The 20,957-nt window shown below is 43.5% G+C and overlaps 1 protein-coding gene across 1 annotated transcript in view; it reads left to right on the top strand.

Annotated features, from left to right (window-relative positions):
- CROCC2 (ciliary rootlet coiled-coil, rootletin family member 2) overlaps nt 1-20,957 on the top strand; it is a 124,574-nt gene that overhangs the window by 17,562 nt on the left and 86,055 nt on the right. Inside the window, exons 5-13 of the mRNA XM_036757719.1 lie at nt 1,759-1,865; nt 2,477-2,642; nt 3,539-3,645; nt 7,575-7,802; nt 9,018-9,114; nt 9,214-9,303; nt 10,115-10,327; nt 15,074-15,273; nt 19,921-20,103. Coding sequence (XP_036613614.1) covers nt 1,759-1,865; nt 2,477-2,642; nt 3,539-3,645; nt 7,575-7,802; nt 9,018-9,114; nt 9,214-9,303; nt 10,115-10,327; nt 15,074-15,273; nt 19,921-20,103 — 1,391 coding nt within the window. The remainder of the gene's footprint in view (nt 1-1,758; nt 1,866-2,476; nt 2,643-3,538; nt 3,646-7,574; nt 7,803-9,017; nt 9,115-9,213; nt 9,304-10,114; nt 10,328-15,073; nt 15,274-19,920; nt 20,104-20,957) is intronic.

Consider the following 20,957-nt stretch of genomic DNA (forward strand, 5'->3'; position numbering starts at 1 on the left):
TGACGTCTCGTTTTGCGCTTCCGATGGGGGGGTGGGGAATAATTGGGAGGAAGGGCTCAAACCGCTGGTGCGTGTCAGGGGTAGGATTTGAACCCAGGCCTTCCATACTCCGAGTCGCCACCCCTTCTCACTTGGTCTAGTACGATGGCCTGACCAAGGCACTCGCTCCTTCCCTAGCAGGCTCAGCCCTAGAAGTGCCAGGATGCGCCTGGGGCACGGAGCCCTTGGTTCAATAGGCCACTTGCATGTCACTCCCTCCAGGACCGAGCGTGTGTTTAATCATTCCCCTTTGGCAGCTGGCCTAACCCAGCGGAATGCCCGTTACAAATCTCACTCCCCGGGGCATTTCCGCGCTGCGCGCCTCTTCTCGCCAGCTGAAGCAGCCATAGGGGCCTCTCTCAGATGCCTTTGCACAAACTCCCTTGCAAGGATTTTAATCATATCTCACATAACAAAAAGAAAGCATCCCCTGGGTGATGGCGAACCCCCCCATGACCCCGCGGGCGTTACTACTGTAACTGAGGGGCGTCTCCCAAGTCAGCCTCTCTCCGCCTCTGACTTTCACTCTGCGGCCTTGGAGACCCCCTGTAACTTCTCAGCACCTCAAATTCTGGGCTCCAGCGTATGAGAATCATCATTCCCGTGAAGCCCCCTCCTCCCCCGCCGGCAGCGACCCGGCACCGGAGGAGCCAATGGCTACCAGGCATTTGCCCGTTAGTCCTGAGATCACCCCACAGAGCAAGGCATCCAAGCACCTCCCGGAGGAATAGATTTTTCTAAATTACAAATTCCAAAAATGTTTTCTATTAAGAAAGGGAGTATGGTAGAATGAGAAGACCATTGTCTAGAGACTCAATCCCTATTCGATTACTGAAAAGCCATGTAACCCCTTTGATCCCCCAGGTTTCTCATTATACACTGGGCATAAAATAGACTCAGGCCATCACTTTATAACTCCTGGGTGCTGTGCTTCTCTTACTATGACCGTCGTCGTTGCCTGGCTGCCATATCCTACCACTGACTTGGATTGAACTTGAAGGTCACTGAAACCCCCAGATCTTTTTCAGACAAAGAGCTTCTGGCCACACCTCCCCCTTCTGATGCTTGTGAAGTTGATCTTTTGAGCGCAAGTGTAAAATTTTACATTTGTCCTTTTCTGGTTTCACTGAATCATATCCGATCTAACGTTCTAGCTCCTCTAGAGATACTTTGGGAATCCCAAATATTACCCACCTAGGCAGAAGGGCTTGTGTAGATAAGAGGTTGTGTGCTAGACCTGGAGCATGGAAGATCCGGGTTCAGATTCCACCTCTAACACTCCCTGTGTCACCCTGAGCAAATCAATGGAGTTCAGTGACCTCAGTGTTCTGCTCTCCGAAATAGAGATAACAATACCTATATTACCACATCAGTCTTGCTGTGAGTTTCAAAAGAGGAAGTGGATGCAAGGCATTACACACACATTAGTTAGTATTATTATGGCAACTAAATGTCAGCCACAACGTGTCACTTATTTACCTACCTCTTAATTAAAAGGCCTCCCGGACCCACGGCAGTACAGTGTTAATACACCACCTGGCTGTCTCTCAAAATAGCCCTCAGGAGGACCTTTGGGAAACTGATATAAACATCTTCTTATTAACTTCCCTTCTGGCCCTGGAGCCCTCCCTCCAGGCTCCAAATCTCATACTCTCACCAAGTATTCTGGGGGGCTGACGATCATGCCACCTTTTCCTTTCCTCCATCTACCCCTCCCAGATGCAGACAAAGCTCCAATCTGCAGAACAGCGGCTACGCCAGTCAGAACATGAGTACAGTTCAGACTTGGATGAAGCCCTCACTCGACTGGAAGAAGAAGAACAGAGGTAAGCCTCTAGCCACTTGAGGAGGACATGCAAGAGTCACAAACCTAGGGCCAGAGAGACACTTAGAGGCCACTGAGTCGAACTCCCCCCAGGCCCAGGAGTGGAACCAGCTTGCCCAAGGTCATACAGGGCAGGAACAGAACTGAGAATACTTCACTCTCCTGCTTGGAAGGGGACTCACACCCAAGCCCTTCTCTCCAGATACATTCAGCCACTGCCCTGGGTCAAGACCTCATCCCCTCTTGCCTGGACAATTGCAACAGCCCCTAAGAAGGGTCCCTGACTCTGGTCTCTCCCATGTTCAGTCATTCCTCCATGCAGCTCCCAAAGTCACTTTCCTGACCATGTCCCTTCTTGGAACAAAACTCCTCGGTGGGTCACATGTTTAACACGTCTGATTTAGTCCAATACTGTTCTTTTACAGAAGAAAGTTAAGACTCAGTTTGGTGAGGGGACATACTAAAATCCTACAGTAGCAAAGTAGAAGCATCCTTTTTGTGCCAGTCACAACTTTCCTTTATTTGGAATCTGGTCGCCCAGTCCCACTGTCTGCAGGATAGACACTCTGATGGTCTTGTTTGTGTTGTTCCCCAAACTCCCAACCCTACCAGGAGCTCAAGCCTTTCCCAAGTGAATGCTCTTCTCCGGGAACAGCTAGAACACATGAAAAACTCCAATCAGAGGCTGGCTGAGGAGCAGGACAAGATGGCCAGCAGCATGAGCAGGCTGAGGGATGAGCTGGAGCAGAAAGAACTCCGCTGGTGGAAGGAGAAAGAGGTGGTTTTTGGAGCTTCCCTTTTCCCAGTCCTTAGAGTCAGGGAAGGAGGGATAGCTGATAAGACTCCTAGCACTACCATGTCCAAACATTCCTACTGGGACCTTAGCAAAGTTCTATGCCTGAGTCAAAGTCAGGATCATTTGTGAGCTCAAGGCATGGGGCCCTAGGAGAGAGGAATTCATAAATGGAGCTAGGAGACACCATTGGGATTCCAGGTACATCCCCAACCACGGCTTCCCCATGATGAAAACTCCTTCAATTTCAAGCTCTCAGACCAAGGGGAGGAAAAACGTGGCAGGCTCCTAGAAAGAAGAACAGGAATAGAAGCATTGATTTTTTTTTACTTGCTTTGTGAGTCTTGCTTTCTCATATATTTCCATTCCTTTTAGGTGCCCAGGATGGGGTGGACAGGAGAGGGACAGAAATACAGTGATATGGTTCCAACAGCGTACACTTGGCTGGCCCTAACCGTCACCTCTTTCCCTTCTCCTCATTCTACAGATGTAGTCTACTAGTCCCAAGGACTAGTTGTGTGACCAGAAGTAGGTCAAATTAACCTTCCTGGTACAAAGTGTCCTCATCTGTAAAATGAGGGGTGGTCAGCAGTGTCAGACTCTAATGTGAGGGATCCCTGCAGGCAACAGGATGACTTGGAAAATCAAAATTTACATTATCTATGTTGTATAATATTTTTATTTATTTTGTCAAGTATTTCCCAATTACATTTTAATCTAGTTCAAGCTATACTAGGAGACATTGAGTTTGGCACCTCTGGACAAGATGACAACTAAGGTCCCTTCCAGCTCTAGATCGATGATTCTGTGATTTCCCCCAGACAGACATGTAGTCCCCCATGCATTAACCAAAAATGTTAAAACAGCTGTTCCCAACCTAGAGCTCTGAGGCACTCTTATGGAAAGAACCAAAAGGGATCCTAATCCTCTGGAGACATGCTGTGGTTCTCCGGAGCAACTTTGCTGAGCTCCAAGCAGCCGCTGAGAGGTGAGCTTTGCAGAACATTTCTAGGACCAACAGAGAGGGGGATGAACAAGTGTACAAGGTGTAGAGGTGAGAGAGTCAACCAAGCATAGGCTAGAAACCACTTGTTGGGATTCTTTCCACTTTATGTTTCATTCGATGGCTCCTGAGGTCCATTCCAGTCTCAAATTCTAGAGATTCCTTGACCAGACTCACTCATACATCACTCTTCAGCCTCACCACGACTCTTGCTAGATTTACTTTAGTCATCCTATGTTCTAAAGAAATCCAAGGTCATGATGAGATAGCTTCTTATTAATTAATAAAACTAAACTCTCAGTAATTAATAAGTTGCCTCAAATCTCCACCCCAGTTCATTAAATATTATTTATTGAATGAACTAGGGAAATTACCTTTATTCTTGCACAATTTGCTAACAAATGAAATCAACAATGAAGTGAAGGCATAGATAACTATTTACAATATCTTATTACAAGGAAGTTCACAACCAGCCTTTTCAAACCTTTGATATAACAACAGATGACTCCTCTTCACACCCAGAAAACAATTTTACCATTCAACTAATTCCGATATAGATTAGAGTCTCTTAAGAATCTTCTTCACACAACTCCTCAAGATAATAGTTAAATTCAGTTTCTCGGGAACTGAATTAGTCCTTTTCAGTAAAAAGGTAACCTTTCTGCAGTCATTACAGGAAACAAGCCATCAAGAATATGCTGTACTTGCCAGCTTCTCACAGACTCTTCAAAGAATCCTCTTTACAACACCACAGCTAAAAGAGATCTGATTAAGAAGTTTCTCCTCACATTCTTCCTCTCTCTCTTCTCACAAATCAAGAATATCAGACACACACACACACACATACACACCCTTTCCCTGATTACATAGGTAGGCAGTTCAACTGTCAACACAAACTACGTTTTCTGCAACATTCCATTTGGCTCTTAAGGATATGCTAACAGGATCTTTAGTCTCAGTAATAGGGCTACATAGAACAGGTGTAACACAGATAAACACAGATGTGACTGCTAAACTAGATGTTTGTAACATTAAACAAACCAATAAAAATAGACTTTATCTACGGAGTACCAAAACACTTGGAAGAAAATTGCAGCTATTAGTCAGTCATCCAGTTATTTAGTCTCTAATGTGGTTGTTTCAAAACCTCTGAATAATTTGGAATTTTTACCTTTCGGTTGTGTGTTTGATGATGCAGAAGGTGAAGATAATGATGTTGATTACAGCATTTTGAGGGTCAAGAGCTCTGATGTACAGAGGTAGGGAGCTGCAGGACATGGAAATGTAGATCATCTACTCTTCTACAACTAATAGTCCCATCGAGAGTTTTCTGGTGGTACTAAAGGGTTAAGTGTTAGAGTCACATAGCTAGTAAACATCTTTTAACCCAGGACTTCCTGACTCCAAATCTAGAACTCTATCATAATATGATAGAATGATGAACTTAGAATCAGAAAGTCTTGGGTTCACATTACCCCTCTGACATTTAAAATCTGTGTGGCCACAAGTAAATAAATCACAATCTCTCTGAGCTTCTCTTGATTTTTAAAGATGGATCAGTTAGAGACAAGTTAAGATTTACATTAATGGAAGGAGTGATTATCATAGATTTAGTGCTAGAAGGACCCTTAGGGGACACTGATGCCAACCCCATAATCCCTCAAATGAAGAAACAGAGACCAAGGACTTGCCCAAGGTCACCCAGATTCTTGATATATCAATCTTTCATCACTTAAAAATATAACAATGAAAGATAAGTTGATTAGTCTATTTAGTTTTTTAAAAATTAAACCAACTCCAATCACTGATTATTTAGCATCCTATGGATCAATTCAATCACTGACGACCCAAATCTTCTACTGTCTTGGTGGCACAGTCTGACCCCATAAGGTCATTGAACTTGTGTCAGCATTTTCTGAATGGAAACTCCTAGAAGGTACATTGGACCTTGCCTGCAGAAGGACCAAAAGGTAGAGTCCCCCATGGTATATGTCCCCACTTGCTCACTGATGTCTGAATGTCCTGTAACAGAAAGTATTTCATTTTGCCACTTGATATAAGACTGGCAATGCAAGTATCCTTGGGAGAGTTTGACTTAAAGTCAAACTAAGTTATAAATAAATGCAATTTGATCTTTTCTAAATGAACAATAAAGTTTTTAAAAATCATAAAAAAATTCCACTGATAATAACAATAAAAACTACTCACCACATGGGAATTAATTTATCTAGAAAAACGCTATTAGGTTAAAAAAAACTACAAAACTGTTGTGACAGATATAAAGAAACATTTTAGTAACCTAAAGGATAGTCAATTTGCATGGATTGGTTGAATCAGCTTACCAAAAATCATGATTCTCACTAAATTAATTTACAGATTTAATTATATATCCACAAACATGTTAATGGATTTCTTTTTAAAATTTGAATTTAAAAGATTAAATTTGCATGAGAAAGCAACTAGATGAGAATATCAAATGGAAACTGGGAGGAGGGGAGGAAGCTTAGGAAGGTGAATTTTTATCTCCAGACTTCAAATCATCTAACAAAAAAACTAATGTCAAAACTATCTCAAACTACTAGGGGAAGACTATGAAATACAAGCCCCATACATTGAAACAAACTGATACAAAAATAATTTTTGATGAGCCTACAGAAAATAAAAACTGAGAAATGGTTCATTATTCAATAAGTATAGTTGAGGAAATTAGCAATAAGGTGAAAAATAAACTCAAATGCATACCATGTACCACACTAAATCCTAGCTAGATTATAAGCTAAAACAAATATTAAAAGATGGAAGAACATATAATAATATATTCTCATTTGTTTAGAGTAGATTAATTTGATCTAATAAGCAAACAGAAGAAATTATTAAAGACAAGATACCAATATTTGATTATATAAAATTGGAAATATCTGTACAATTAAAATGTCAGAGTTAAAAGGAAAAGAAAAGAAAGGGAAAAGAAATGAGTAAAACATTATTACCGATATAACAGTTAAAATCAACATTTGAAATCTGTCAAGAACTGGACAAAATATTCAAAGGTAAAACTCAACTCCTAATGGGAAAATGATCAAAGGATATGAACGACATATGAATACAAATCATAGTAACATGAAAACCCATAATAATCCATAGTAACCCACACATATCCAGTGCTTCAATGCAAAGCACTTTACATATATGATATATATATATATATATATATACATATATATCATTTGAGCATCATAATAACTCTAGTTCCTATAGATATTAGTAGTCCTATGTTACAGTTTTAGGCACCGATGTTCAGAAAAATTAGGTGATTTTGCTATGATCACACAGTTACTAAATGTTGGAGGGGGGAATTTGATCCTCAGATACTCCTGACTCCAAGTGCAGGACTCTATTTACTATATTATGTTACCCATTTTTATATCAGCTCCCTCTGGACTTGGGCTACTTTCCTAAACTTTTTAAAAATATTTCCCCTAAAAATGAAGCAATGTAAATTAAAATAACTTTGAAGTATCACTTCAAACCCATAACAATGCTCCCTCCCTCACTCAAAAGAAAATACAAGGTTGGCAGAGCTGTGGAGACATATGCACTCAAACATTGTTGGTGGAATTGCAAATCAGTGGAATCTGTTTGAAGAACAGCCTGGCAATGTGCTGCATAAGTTACAAAAACACTCATAGCCCTTGACTCAACAGTCCCATTACTTAGAATATAAATTTTTCAAATACATTCACAAATTTCAAATAATGTTTTCTTTTGTACGGTTTAGAATTGGGTCCACCTTGGCCAAACGTTTTATTTTAAAGATGAGGAAACTGAAGCGGGGGTAGGGGAGTGGGGGGGTGGTGTAGTGATGAGCTATAGGCAAAGCCATCTCTTCAGTCCCATCTCTCTTCCCCCAGCAGAGGTCTAACAGATATGAAGTCGGACCTAGCCAGGACTGCACGCCGACTGCAAACTGCCTGTCTCAACCTCGACTCCAACCTGCGGCTGTCTGAGAGCAATGCGCTTTCTTCCATGGAGAAGCAGGCACGCTACAGCAACCGGCTGGAGCAACAGCTTCGGGACAAGGTGCGAGAGATGATCCAGCTCCAGAGTCGCTGGGACGCTGAGAAAGTAGAGCTCAACTCCAGGTAAGAGCAACAGGCGCAGAAGAGCCCTGGAGAATTGGTCAGTCACCAACAAGCATATGTTAGGCACCTCCCACGTGCCAGGCACCACAAGTTCAAAGACGAAATCATTCCTCCTCTCAGTGAGCTTACATTCTAATGGGTGGCAAGGACATACAAAAACAGAGGCAACATAGATATAAAGAGAATAAACACAAATGGGGACAGGGGCTCTGGGAAGGAGGCTCTATCTGGAATCCCATGGTTTGCATGTGCCCATGGAATGTACTTTTTCCTCATATGAGTCAGCCTGGCATTTGGCAGCCAGAAAAGATCCCTTGACCTTCGGATGCTCTAAGGGAGGCGTTGCTCCCAGGCATAAAGAGATTATTATCCCAGGTCAGACCATATCTGGAGTACCATATACAATCTGGTGCACCGCCACTTAAGAAGGTTATTGAGAAATTGGAGAAGGTCTAGAGGACAACCAAGGGGTTAAAAGACCTTGAGTCCATATCATAGAATTGGTTGAAGAAAATTGGCACATTTAGCCTAGAGAAAAGAAGACCCAGAGGGGACATGATAGTTGTCTTCCAGTACTAGAAGGGTCATCATTACCCTTATTCTGCTTGGCCCCACAGGACAGAGCCAGTACCGATGAGTAGAATTTACAAAGAGGAGAATTTAGGCTCGAAATCAGGAAAAACGGTCAAACAGAGCTGTCCACAAAATAGAATGGCTGTCTTGGAAATTAGTGGGTTCTCCCTCCTGGGAGGTCATCAAGAACAGGCTGGACTAGTACTTGTTGGGGATGTCATGGGGGGAATTCTTTTTCAGTTACGGGTCATACTTACACCTGAGGTTCCTCCCAACTCTAGAATTCTGGGAGCTCCTCTTCTCAGAATCCTCTTCCTCCAAGACCCAGCTCCTATGCCACCTCCTCCATGCAGCCCTCCTTGATCTCCCAGTGGCTCATGTTTGGTCCTCTGTACTCATTTACATGCCTTTTGTCTCTCTTCTCTCCCAGTAGAATGTAAGCTGCTTGAGGTCAGGGACTGCTTTCTTTTTGTGTTTGTATACTCAGGGCCCAGTAGGTCCTTAAGAAATGTCCACTGAATCTAAACGAATTTCAGGTTTCTCCCATTTGAATTTGGGTCTGGCCACCATCTCTTTCAGCCTTTGCATTCCTCTCTCTTTGGACAACACTGTCCTGCTCTGCCTCTGGCTTTCCCCATCTAGGCTCAAGGAGCTGACTCAGCTAAGAGAAAGGCTACAGGAACAAAATGCTAAGAAGGAGAAGACCATATCTTCTCTAAAGCTGGACATTCAGAAGCTGGTGCGTGTATTTACTGAGACTTTTCTCTTGGGTATTTGCTTTCACTCATGTCCCCAAGGCCTATTCACATCATTAAAACGTTCCCTTCTCTGAATCCAGGAATCCACCCAAACTGGAGATCTCCAGGAGGCAGAGGCTTTAAAGGAAGAAGTGGAATCTTTACGGCATGTTTTAAACCACATCACACAGGTGCCATGTTACTCATGGGGAATCACAGGAGCATAGATCTAGCATAAGAAACTTAGAGGCCGAGTTCAATTTCCTCATTTTAAAGATAAGGAAACTGAGGCACTGGAAGGCAAAGGGTCTCTCTCAAAGGTCACATCACTGGTGAATGTCGGAGGCATGATTTAAATAGCAGAGAGGACAGTTTGACCAGAGCATAGGGTATGTAAAGGAGGAAAGAGAATAGGAAAGAAAAGGAGAGACCAATCAACCAAGGAGGGGTTTTTTTTCCTTGCTGTAGACCTACTATGTGACCAATACTGTGAAAGGCCCTATCAAGCCTACAGGATATATGAACTAACTTTTAGTTTAGTTGGTGATATGAAAGTGATGTACCTGGTGCAGTTAGCCAAAAATATAGGATGGCTCATGAAAAGAGGCTCCATCATATCGTGGAAACTAAATATTTAATCATCTTTTCACATGTCTGTGACCCTAGGTAAGTTACAATATTTAGGATATAGATTCAGCGATGGAAGTCCCCTCAAGCCTAACCCTATCATTTTACAGGAGGAGAAGATTGAAGTTCAGAGAGTTTAGGGTGCTTGGGCCCAAGGTCACACAGATAAATCACTTGACTTTATTGTACCTCATTTTACTTGTCTGCAAAATGAGGAAAAAGCTACCTGCAGGGCCGACCTTCCCAGGTCATTGTGAGGATTAAATGCAATGAGAAATGCAAGAGGATTTGTAGATAGTGAAGTGTTTGATGCGTCTGTGATGAGGAAGATGATGGTCATTCATCCATCTTCTCCATTATCTGTTTTCCCTGAAGTTAGTTCTAGCTGATGCTGAGAGTGTAGACCTTCCCTCAGCAGAGAATCAAAGGAGCAGAAGGCAGGAAGATCCTGGAAGACAGCCATCCCCTGTGCACTCCGGTTCTCCTCCACAGCGGGCATCCCTGACCCAACCCTACTCTCCACTACACCAGGATACAGCTCTGCAGACAATCCAGGGAGCCCTCCAAAAGAGGCATCAATGGGAACAGGTTGGGAGGACCCCCAGTGCGCAGGGCTGCTTGTGTCCAAAGAGCAGGCCAGTCAATGGAATCTGGGGCATCCCCCAAAGCAGTGCTAGAGAGGACAATAGTAAAAATCCATCTCCTTCATTCTGTGTTTCCCAAAATGCTACAGTTTGCTTGCTCAGGTCAAGGTGATGGGCAGGAAGGGAGGGTCTGGAGTATATTGGAGTAGAAGTGTGTTTTCACTGAGAATCAGGAATGCTTGGAACAGACAACCGCGGGTAGCAACAGCAAACCATGTCTCCTACAAGCCATGGAAATCAATAACACTTTGTTGTCATAGACTTCTGCAGAGGACCTTGGAGACCACCTAATCCCCCTCCCCCATTTTACTAACTAGGACACTGAGGCCCAACTAGGGGAAACGAATTTCCCAGGGTCATATGGCTTATAACAGAGCCTGTGTACTCCACTCCCAAATCACAACTGATTACACTGTACTGCCCTGTCTCACATAGACATTTCCCACAAGGGCTGACTCAGGGCAAAATTCTAAATTGATGACTTGTTTTCAGGGCCAATCCCAATTCCAGAACCAACTATCCCCCCTGGTCCCCAGGACCCCTCACTGCCCTCATAGTAGCCCATGCTCTAGATCTTTCTTTTCTTACTCTGGCCCTTCAGAACTTACTATCCTGTCCTGCCAACCATTAACCATAATCCTCAGTGCTCAAAGGAAATATTCCTCCTAGGTAGCATGTTTACAGTTTCATAGGGCTCCTCTTGAGACAGTTTCTGAAGCCAACACAACAGTGATCGTCGTGCCCCTGTGGTGTGGTGGGAGTGAACAGAAGACAAGACCTAAATTTTATAATATCATAGATCTAGGACAGGGGGAGACTCACAGGTTATTGAATCCTACTCTATAATTTTATACATGAGGAAAATGAGACCAGAGAGAAGTGACCCAGGAGGGCAGGAGCCTAGATTTCGAGCTGGAAGGGACCTCAAAGGGACCGTCTCTGTCTCCTAGATTTGCTCTTTCTGTACGTTTAGAGTGCATCATGAATGAGAATGTGGCGTAAAAGGCGTTATCTAATTGGATTCATAGCTCAGCCTTGAAACAGTGAGGCAATAATAACAACGTAGATGACAATTGTCAAAATGCCTCTGTGGTTCTGTACAGCAAAGTATACGAGACCCTCCACATAGAAGGTAGAAGGAGTGAACCATTTATTCAGACACCAGAGAACCAGGTCCCATAAGCCATCTACCCAACAATCCGTCAGAGCAGCAAAGCATTCAATACATACTATCACAACCTGGAAACCTCTTCGACCCTCTGCTGGGGGCTTCCCAAAGACAAACTCACAGTACAGCTAAGTCAGCCTGTTCAGGTCTAAGAATCACAAGGGCAACTTTTAGCAGCTGTAACTGCTCTCTCACGCTTTCTCTCTCTCTCTCTCTCTCTCTCTCTCCCTCTCCTTTTCCTGTCAGGAAGCTCCTCCAACCACTGTGTCTTGGGCTTCCTGTGACATAAGCAGGTCACATGGCCTATTAATGGGTAGGAAAGATCTTCAAACCTAAATTGCTACTACAAGCCCCCACCCCTGGCAAACACCACCCTCTTCCCTTGTTGCATTGTATTGGAATCAGTTGTGCCAGCATGGCACAGTGGAGTCTGTCAGCCAAGTGTGATGACATAACTGAATATAATTCTTTACCTATAACAACAGAAGAAAAGGATTAAACCCAAAGGCAGGAAAGGGCTAGGTACCCCCAGCCTCTCTCAGACCAAGCAGCCCACATGCTTTTCAGTCCTCAGGGAAACCAAAGTGTAGGAAGGAGCTCAGATTTAAACCCTTCCCCCAGTGCAGCCACCGTAGAAGCCATGTGGCCATGCCTGAGTTCTCAGCTGGATCCAGCTTCTGGGCATCTCCTCCAGCTCTTCCCTGACCTCTGACCTGCCATTGGCAGGGCCTTCCAATCTTGCTCTCCCACTGCTTCCAGGCACAGTTCGTTCACCACCTGGGTCATGACCACTCCTCCATAAATGCTCCTCACTAGCAGAATAGGAGCCAGGCTCCAAGGTAGGCATGGGCACAGAGCCCTGAGACGTGAGCTCCTTCACTGGATATTATTGCATCTGGCCCTCAAAAAAAGCAACTTGCCAACCATAGATCCTGCAGATTCTCCTGTCAGCCTGAGAGGAGGATTGGGGGGCACAGGCATAGCCACTTCCCCCGTTGGTAGGGAGAGTTTCTTTATATCAATGAAATCACAGGCATCATGCTCCCAAAATAAAAAAACAATGAGTTAAGGAGGGAAACAGCAGGCCCTAGATTGGAGTGAGATGCTAGTGGCATTGATAGACTAGATCATGCCCGGCTCAGTTCCATTCCTTTTATAGATGACGAAACTGAGCCCCATACAGGTTACGTGGCTTGCTCAATCTTTCTCTCCAGTAGAAGCCACTCGAACGCAGGGACTATTTGATTGTGTGTCCCCAGAACTGAGTCTGACAGTGCCCCACATCTTCATAAGCTGCCTTGATTAAGTAGGGTCAGAATTTGAACCCACTGGAAACCCAGGGCTCTGTCCACTGAACACTGCCTTCTGCACGGGTCTCCCTACAGGGATGAATCACAGCTCCTTGAAGCATTGAGATCCAAAGCCCAGCTTTTGACTTTGTGCCAAAGGTGCCATACTGGCCCTCACATGTCTTACCAGCTGGGAAGGTAAGACACATTCACTAGTGACCAGTCTCCAGCCAGAATGTGAAGAACTCGGAGTCAGGACCAAGTGCAGCGAAAAGCTGGAGGAGGGGGTGATCACTACCAGAGGGAGCTGGCGGAGGAGGGAATTGAGGAAAGGCTTCAGGAAGGCTGTCACCTGAGTTAGCCCTTGAAGGAAAGGATTACAAGAGTCAGGGAGGAAGCTGACGGGGCAAAGGAAGCCATGCCAGCTCCCTGCTGATAATGGTCCGGTCCAGTCTTCCATCCCCTGGAATGCCTGGCTTGGTAGCGGGGGTCCAGGGGGCTGCAGGCCAGGCTCTCCCAAGCTCTCACGCAAACCCATTGTTCTCAGGGCTATTGCATCATGGGGGAATGAGGAGGGCAGCCTTGGCTTCAGCAGAATCTGTTGCATAATGTTCAGTGTATTTTTCTAGGAAATCTTTGCTCTCTGTCCCTCCTATGTGATTCCCTCATTCCCCCATCTTAGAAGGAGATTTTCCCCAAGAGTCACAGGGGCGGGTTCCACAAAGCAAGTCCTCGGGGGTGTGTGGGAAGACCCTTGCATGGCTCCCATCCCTAGAAATGGTTCATTGACTAGAGATATTCACCATCCCTGAAGAGGGCAAAGGGCCTGGGTCAACCAGAGGTGGGGAGTGGGGAGGGGGAGGGTACAGGAGGACTGTGCTGGAGGCAAAAGGCCCACATCTATGTCCTTGTTCTGCCCCATCTATGTCCTTGTTCTCCATGTTGCCATTCATAGAATCACAGAACTTCAGAGTGTGATTGAGAGGCCCCAGTTAGCCCAGACCAAACACACAAGGAATCTCCAACATAATAATATCCCCAGCAAGTGATTGTCCAGCCCATGCTTGCACACCTCCAAAGAAAAGAAACTCAATACCTCACCAGGTGGTCCCTTCCACTCTTAGACAGTTCTCATTGTTTGGAAGTCTCTCCTAACACGGCATTTATCTAACCAAGCTTCCTCCATCTTGAACTTGTGAGGGTTGATCTTTCTGTAGCCAGGTGCGAGGACTGACATTGATTCCTGTTGAGTTTCATCTCAGTAGATTCAGCTCAGGGCTCTGAGCCATCAAGCTCTTTTGGGGGTCCTTACTGGTGTTCACTGTGTTAGCTCACTCTCTCAGCTTGGTGTCATCAGCAAATGTGAGCCCACCATCTTTGCCTGTATCAGAGTCAATGATAAACATGCTAAACCAAACAGGGCCAAGCGCAGGGCAGTGGGCTTACTCCACTGAGAACCTCTTTCCACAGTGGCAATGTACCAGTGATGACTTCTCTTTGAATCCACCCACCCAACTAGCTCCCAACCCATCCAGTTGTCTTATCCAGTCCACATGTCTCAGTCTCCACCTTAAGGACAAGATGAAATATTTTACCTAAACCTTTGCTACAATCCAGGAGTGCTAGCATTTTTCCTCATGTATCTTTTTAGTAATCCTGAAGTCAGGAAGGACTGGGTTCACCTACACACATGCACACACACACTTATTGTCCGAGTTTCTTCCCTGTAAAATTGGGGTACCTCCCTCCCAGAGTGCTGTGAGGCTTCAATAACATAATGCATTCAAAGAAGCATTTTGTTAACATTAAAAAGATAGGTCTTGTTAAAAAAGATGAAGAAAGAGACATGAGGGAATGAGAACCAGGATGCAGAAGGCAGGGGATAAGTTTGTCAAAGACAAGTTTTGCTGATCTTAAAACTATGCTTTGGATCAAGTCCTGGTAGAAAGTCCCTTTTAGAGCATAGGAATCTTAGAGTTATCTGGAGTAGTGAAAGGCTTAGTGACTTGCCCAGTATATGTTCGTTGGTCTGGGCCAAAAACCAAAACCAACAAAAACAACAAATAAATAAATCTGAAATAAATCTATGGGTAACGCCCAGGAGAAAACATTAACAATAAGCATAATAATCATAATTCCCATTTATGATGCACTTTAAGGTTTACAAAGGATGCCCAAGTTTCATTCCTGTGTGTCCTTGGCTCACTGTCCCATTTTCTCTTTGGCTGGGCAGGAGCTGCGGCTGCAGCTGGAGTCCTCTCAGGCCACCGTGACAATTCTCCAGAAACAGCTGGCCGACCATCAGAGGGAGGTTCAGGTCACAGAGTGGCAACTACAGGAGCAGAGACAGGAGCAAGAAAAACTTCTGGTCAGGCTGGAGGACCAGAGGCGAGACCTGGAATGCTGCAAAGCCTCTGAAGAGATGTTGGGAAGGTGAAAGAGGGTAGACTGGTCCTGAACTGGATTAGCAAAGGGCAGACCAAAGAGCAGACAGTTTAGGGACCCCAGAGCCCTTCCAAACCCAAAGGTACATGGGTTGAGCTATGGACTTGAACATGTCTAACTTCCAAAGGGTATAGCGAGGGTGGAACAGTGGAAATTTAGGGGGATACCAACAGCAATTACACTCTTTCATGAGGTAGAAATAATTGATCTTATCACCTATTTAACAGTAGTTGTTCTTGTCGTTCAGTCGTTCATGACTCCATGGACCACAGCACACCAAGTCCTTCTATCCTCTGCTATCTTCCAAAGTCTGTCCATGCTCATGATCGTTGCTGCCGTAACACTATCTATCCATTTCACCCTCTGCCATCTCCTTCTCCTTTTGCCATCAATCTTTCCCAGTATCAGAGGCTTTTCCAATGAGTCCCATCTTCTTATTATGTGGCCAAAGTATTTAAACTTCAGCTTCAGTATTTGACCTTCCAGTGAATAGCCTGAATTAATTTCTTTAACTATTGACTAGTTTGATATCCTTGCCATTCAAGGACTCACAAAAAGTCTTCTCCAGAACCACAATTCAAAAGCATTGATTCTGCAGTGTTCAGCTTTCCATATAATGCAACTCTCACAGCCATGCAATGCTACTGGAAAAACCATAGTTTTGACTATACAGACCTTTGACAGGAAGATGATGCCTCTGCTTCTTAGTATGCTGTCCAGGTTTGCCATAGCTTTCTTTCCAAGGAGGAAGCGTCTTTTAATTTCATGGCTACAGTTGCCATCTACAATGATCTTTGAGCCCAAGAACATAAAGTCTGATACTGTTTCCATTTCTTCTCCCTCTATTTGTCAGAAAATGATAGAACCAATTGCCAAGATCTTAGTTTTTTTGATGTTAAGCTTCAATTCAACTTTTATACCCTCTTCATTAAGAGGCTTCTTAATTCCTCTTCACTTTATGGCATCAGAGTGGTATTGTCTACATATCTGAGATCATTAATATTTCTCCCAGCAACATTAATTACAGCTTTTGATTCATGCAACCTGGCATTTCACATGATGTACTCTGCATATAAGTTAATATAATATAATATATTTTATATGAATAATGTAAGATAAACAAAATAATAAATATAATAAGGTGACAATATAAAATTTTGTTGTACGCCTCTTTCAATCTTAAACCAGTCGGTTGTTCTATGTTCAGTTCTAACCGTAGTTTCTTGACCTGCATACCCATTCCTCAGGAGACAAGTAAGATGATCTGGTACTGCCATCTCCTTGAGAACTTGTTGCATTTTGTTGTGATGCACATAATGAAAGGTCTTGGTGTAGTTAATGAAACAGAGGTAAATGTTTTTCTGAAACTCCCTTGCTTTTTCCGTATTCCAGCGAATGTTGACAATTTGGTCTCTAGTTCCTCTGCCTCTTCAAAAACCATCCTACTTTTCTGGGAATACTCAGTTCACATATTGCTGAAGCCCAGTTTACATAATCTTAAACATAACCTTATTGTGTGAAATGAGCTCAATTGTTTGGTAATTTGAACATTCCTTGACATTGCTCTTCTTTAGGATTGGAATATAAACTCATCGTTTCTAATCCAGTAGCCACTGTTGAGTTTCTTGCTGACATATTGAGTGTAGCTCTTTAACAGCATCATCTTTTAGAATTTTAAGTAGCTCAGCTGGAATTTCTTCACCTCTACTAGCCTTATTGTTATCAATGCTTCTTGAGGCCCACTTCATTCTCCAGGATGTCTGGCTCTAGATCAGTAACCACACCATTGTGGTTATCAACACTGTTAAGATCTTCCTTGTATAGTTCTTCTCTATATTCTCTCCACCTCTTCTTAATCTTTTATACTTCTATTAAGTCCTTACTATTTTTGTTTTTTATCATACCCATTTTTGCATAAAATTTTCTCTTGATATTTCTAATTTTCTTGAAAAGATCTCTCGTCTTTCCCATTCTATTGTTCTCTTCTATTTCTTTGCATTGCTCATTTAAGAAAACCTTCTTACTTCTCTTTGCTATTCTCTGGAATTCTGAATTCATCTGTGTATATCATTCCCTTTCTCCTTTATCTTTCCCTTTCCTTCTTTCCTTTTCCATTCCTTATCTCTTATTCCAATTAACTTTTGATTTCCAATCAACAAGCATTTATTAAGTGCTTACTACGTATCAGACATTTGCTGTTCTCTCCTGATATCATGGTCCTCTTCAAGAATGAAGGAAAAACAACAAGACTGCTTATGTGTACCACAGAATGGACAGTCTTAAGTAACCTATAGTTTTAATAAGAGAGATGCCAACTAGTTCTTCCATTTTTAACTCAAAATTAGTCAAAAATAAGACCTTAAATTAGTAACTAAATCCAGACAACTGGGGCTTTGTTCTGGGATAACAAATTTAGAGGACACTTGCAGCCCTTGCAGAATTTCCATGGTGAAAATGTGATAGAGTTTATTACCTCACTAGTTAAAAAAAAAAGAGTTCAAATAAAAGCTACCAGAGGGCAGGTGGGGGTGACTTCTACCCTAGTCCAGCCAAACTCCATCATCACTCCCAAAAGTAGCCTCCTTGTGGTGTCCTAAGGTTTCTGATTCCCTCAAAGTGTGGTATTGCTGCCACTCTAGCTCCTTGTTCAACTGAGAGTTCACTCCTCGGAACTTGTCCCATATGATTATGGTGCTACATGCACTGGGCATAAAAATCCCTATTAAGGCTCTGCAAAATCTGACCAGTGTATCAGAGACAGATGAGTGAATAGGTAGGTGGAAGGGGGCAAGGGTGGATAGATGGATGAATGGATGGATGGATGGATGGACGCATGGATGGATAGATGGAAAAAGTTTGTATCGTGCCTTGACTGCATATCAAGAACTCAGCCAAGTACTAAATATATGACAAGAAAAGGAAACATAGTTCCTGCCCTTACAAAGCTAAGATTTTACTGGAGTAGGAGGGCTGCAACATAGATACTGAAGAGTGGTGGCCAAAGAAGAGCACCTTGATTTGGGAAGTTCTAAATGTGGTAAGGAGAGCCATAGGGAGAGCAGATTGGCACGCCCTTTCCCCTAGCTGAGGATTAAGACATCCAGACTTGATCTTGATTTTGACAGTTGATTAAAAGATGGAAGAGGAATAATTGAAGCCTGGCTGGAGCACTTAGCATAGTGCCTAGAATGCAGTTGGTACATAATAAATACTTGCTGACTTGATTTGCTGACTTGGAGCAGCTGCCCTGATATAACGTTTCAATGGATAAATGAATTCATTTGGAAGCAAATGTCGAAAGCAGATCTAGGTGCTTTGTGAGGTGCCCCTGGAGGGCTCCCTGCCTCTTTTTCCTCTGAGTATCATGGCCAGAGGAAGATAAGTCTTACCACAGAAAAGCCACTGATCACAAATTCATACCCATCACAGCAAAGTTTGTCAGATTTGGGGATCATAATATTCATAAAGGACTGAATGTTCTCCAGGTCAGTCACTGACTTCCAGTCTCTGGAAGTTACTTACTTGGTCCTGTTGTCTACCAAATGAAAGAAAATTTCTCAAGGTCAAGGTTGAGAAATAAATACCCAAAAACATGTTAGGTCCTCTTAGTTCTAGATCTAAAGCTGTGGTCCTAATACCATCAAATATCATTTGACCTGTTCAGGGATGAGTGGGCAAGCAGCAATCATTCATTTTAGGGACATTCACAACATCCATGGTATTCCTTGTAATGTTTGAATGACAAGTCATTCTTGGATCATGTGACTATGCCACTAGTAACCTGCAAGAGGAAGATGATTTGTCTGACAGAAAGTCCATTTGCCTCCCATGCTGGAGAGACTGAGATCAGAGCAATGGCATTTTCAAAGTAACATGTACATAGCCAAGATTGGGTTGAGTTCCATACAACATTGACGTTAAGTGTGAATTAATTGGGACAAGCAATAATTTTGATATGTTTTCATTCTATAAGGACAGTAGTCACATGTGTGTGCTTCTACTGACACTACGCTGATTCAAAATGTCTGTTTTGACAAGATGAAACCAGACCAAGCTGCTTTCCTCACCTTTAGTTAGTTCTCTGTCCAAAAGTGCTATATTTTGTTCCATATGCATGTGTTTGTCATTTTTAAATTCTAAGGCTTTTAAGAATGGGCACTTCTTCAAGGAAATGTGTAAAAGTTGCAGCTCTTACAGAGCACACTTCAGTGACTGTTAGAGATATCGTAGGGGCTCTTGGTATGAGGAAGTCAAGTGAAACAAGGATCATTCAAACTCACAATAAAATGGAATTAGTTGCAACAAAGCACAAAGAAAAGTATGATGGGAGGAAAAGCCATCACTTTGGTTTTTCTTTCCCCAGTAGTGCCTTACACATAGATATTTCATCAAAGCTTATTGAATCCATAAGCAGTGATTAAGCACTTACTATGTGACAATCACTGTGTTAAGCTAGGGATTGGGGATACAAAGAAAGGCAAAAGACAGTCCTCTGCACTCAAGGAGCTCAAAGACTAATGAGGGAGACAACATGCAGACAATTGTGTACCAACAAGCTACAGACAGGGTGACTGGGCATGGAGGGGACTTCCTCCCCAGAGAGACCTACTCTTTCTCTCCCTTTGTGCCCCACAGGGAAAAGGAGACCTTGGAGACCAGGATGCAGGATTTGACCCAAAGGTCAAATCTTTCCTCACTGGAAATAGAAAGGCTCAAAGTCACCAACACTGAGCTGCAAAAGCATCAGAGTCTCTTAGAGCAGCAACAAGAGGAGATGTCAAGAAAAGAGGAGAGGAGTCAAAAGGAATTGGAAACAGGGTGAGTGAGGCTGGATTCTGGAGGTTTTCACTTTGCCTGTGCTGTGCTGAGATGAGGAGGTGTGGGGGTGAGCCTCAGGACACCCCCCCAGGGTACCATCTGGGGTGTGAAATCTCTCAGTGCTCCCTGGCACCAGTTAGAGGTGTTCAGGGCTAAAAGAAAGAGCCTTGTTGTTGTTTCAGTCATGTCCAACTCTTTGTGACCCCATTTGGGTCACTGGAGTGTTTGCCATTTCCTTCTCCAGCTCATTTTACAGATGGAGAAACTGAGGCAAACATCAGCCCAGGGTTGCACAGCTAGTAAGTGTTTGAGGCCAGATTTGAACTTAGGAAGGTGAGTCTTCCTAACTCCACGCCCAATGCTCTGTACACTATGGTGACACCCAGCTGTCCCAAAAGGCAGCCTCAGGGATCAAGTATCTAGTCCAATGCTCTCCATCACATGGAGGAAACTGAGTCCTATAGAGAAGAGACTGTCCCATGGTAGCACTGGGAATCAAGGCACTGGATCTTAGGATCATAGATTGTAAGTTAGAGGGGCAGCTAACTGGTGCAGTGAGTAGAGCACCTGCCCTGGAGTCAGGAGGACCTGAGTTCAAATCTGGCCTCAGACACTTGACACATTTGCTAGCTGTATGACCTTGGGCAAGTCACTGAACCCCAATTGCCCTGCCTTCCCCTCTCCAAAAAATATTTTTTAAAAACATCGTAAGTTAGAAGGGAATCTGAGACACAGAGAAATTAAGTGATCTTCCAAACTGACAGCTCTGACGAGTCTGAGTCCAGGCTCCTGTACACCATCTTCTCATTGATAATTCCTTCATGCAATTGACCAGTCAACAAGAGGCACCGTGC

Source organism: Trichosurus vulpecula, chromosome 4 (assembly GCF_011100635.1).
Source record: "Trichosurus vulpecula isolate mTriVul1 chromosome 4, mTriVul1.pri, whole genome shotgun sequence".
Lineage (NCBI taxonomy): Eukaryota > Metazoa > Chordata > Mammalia > Diprotodontia > Phalangeridae > Trichosurus > Trichosurus vulpecula.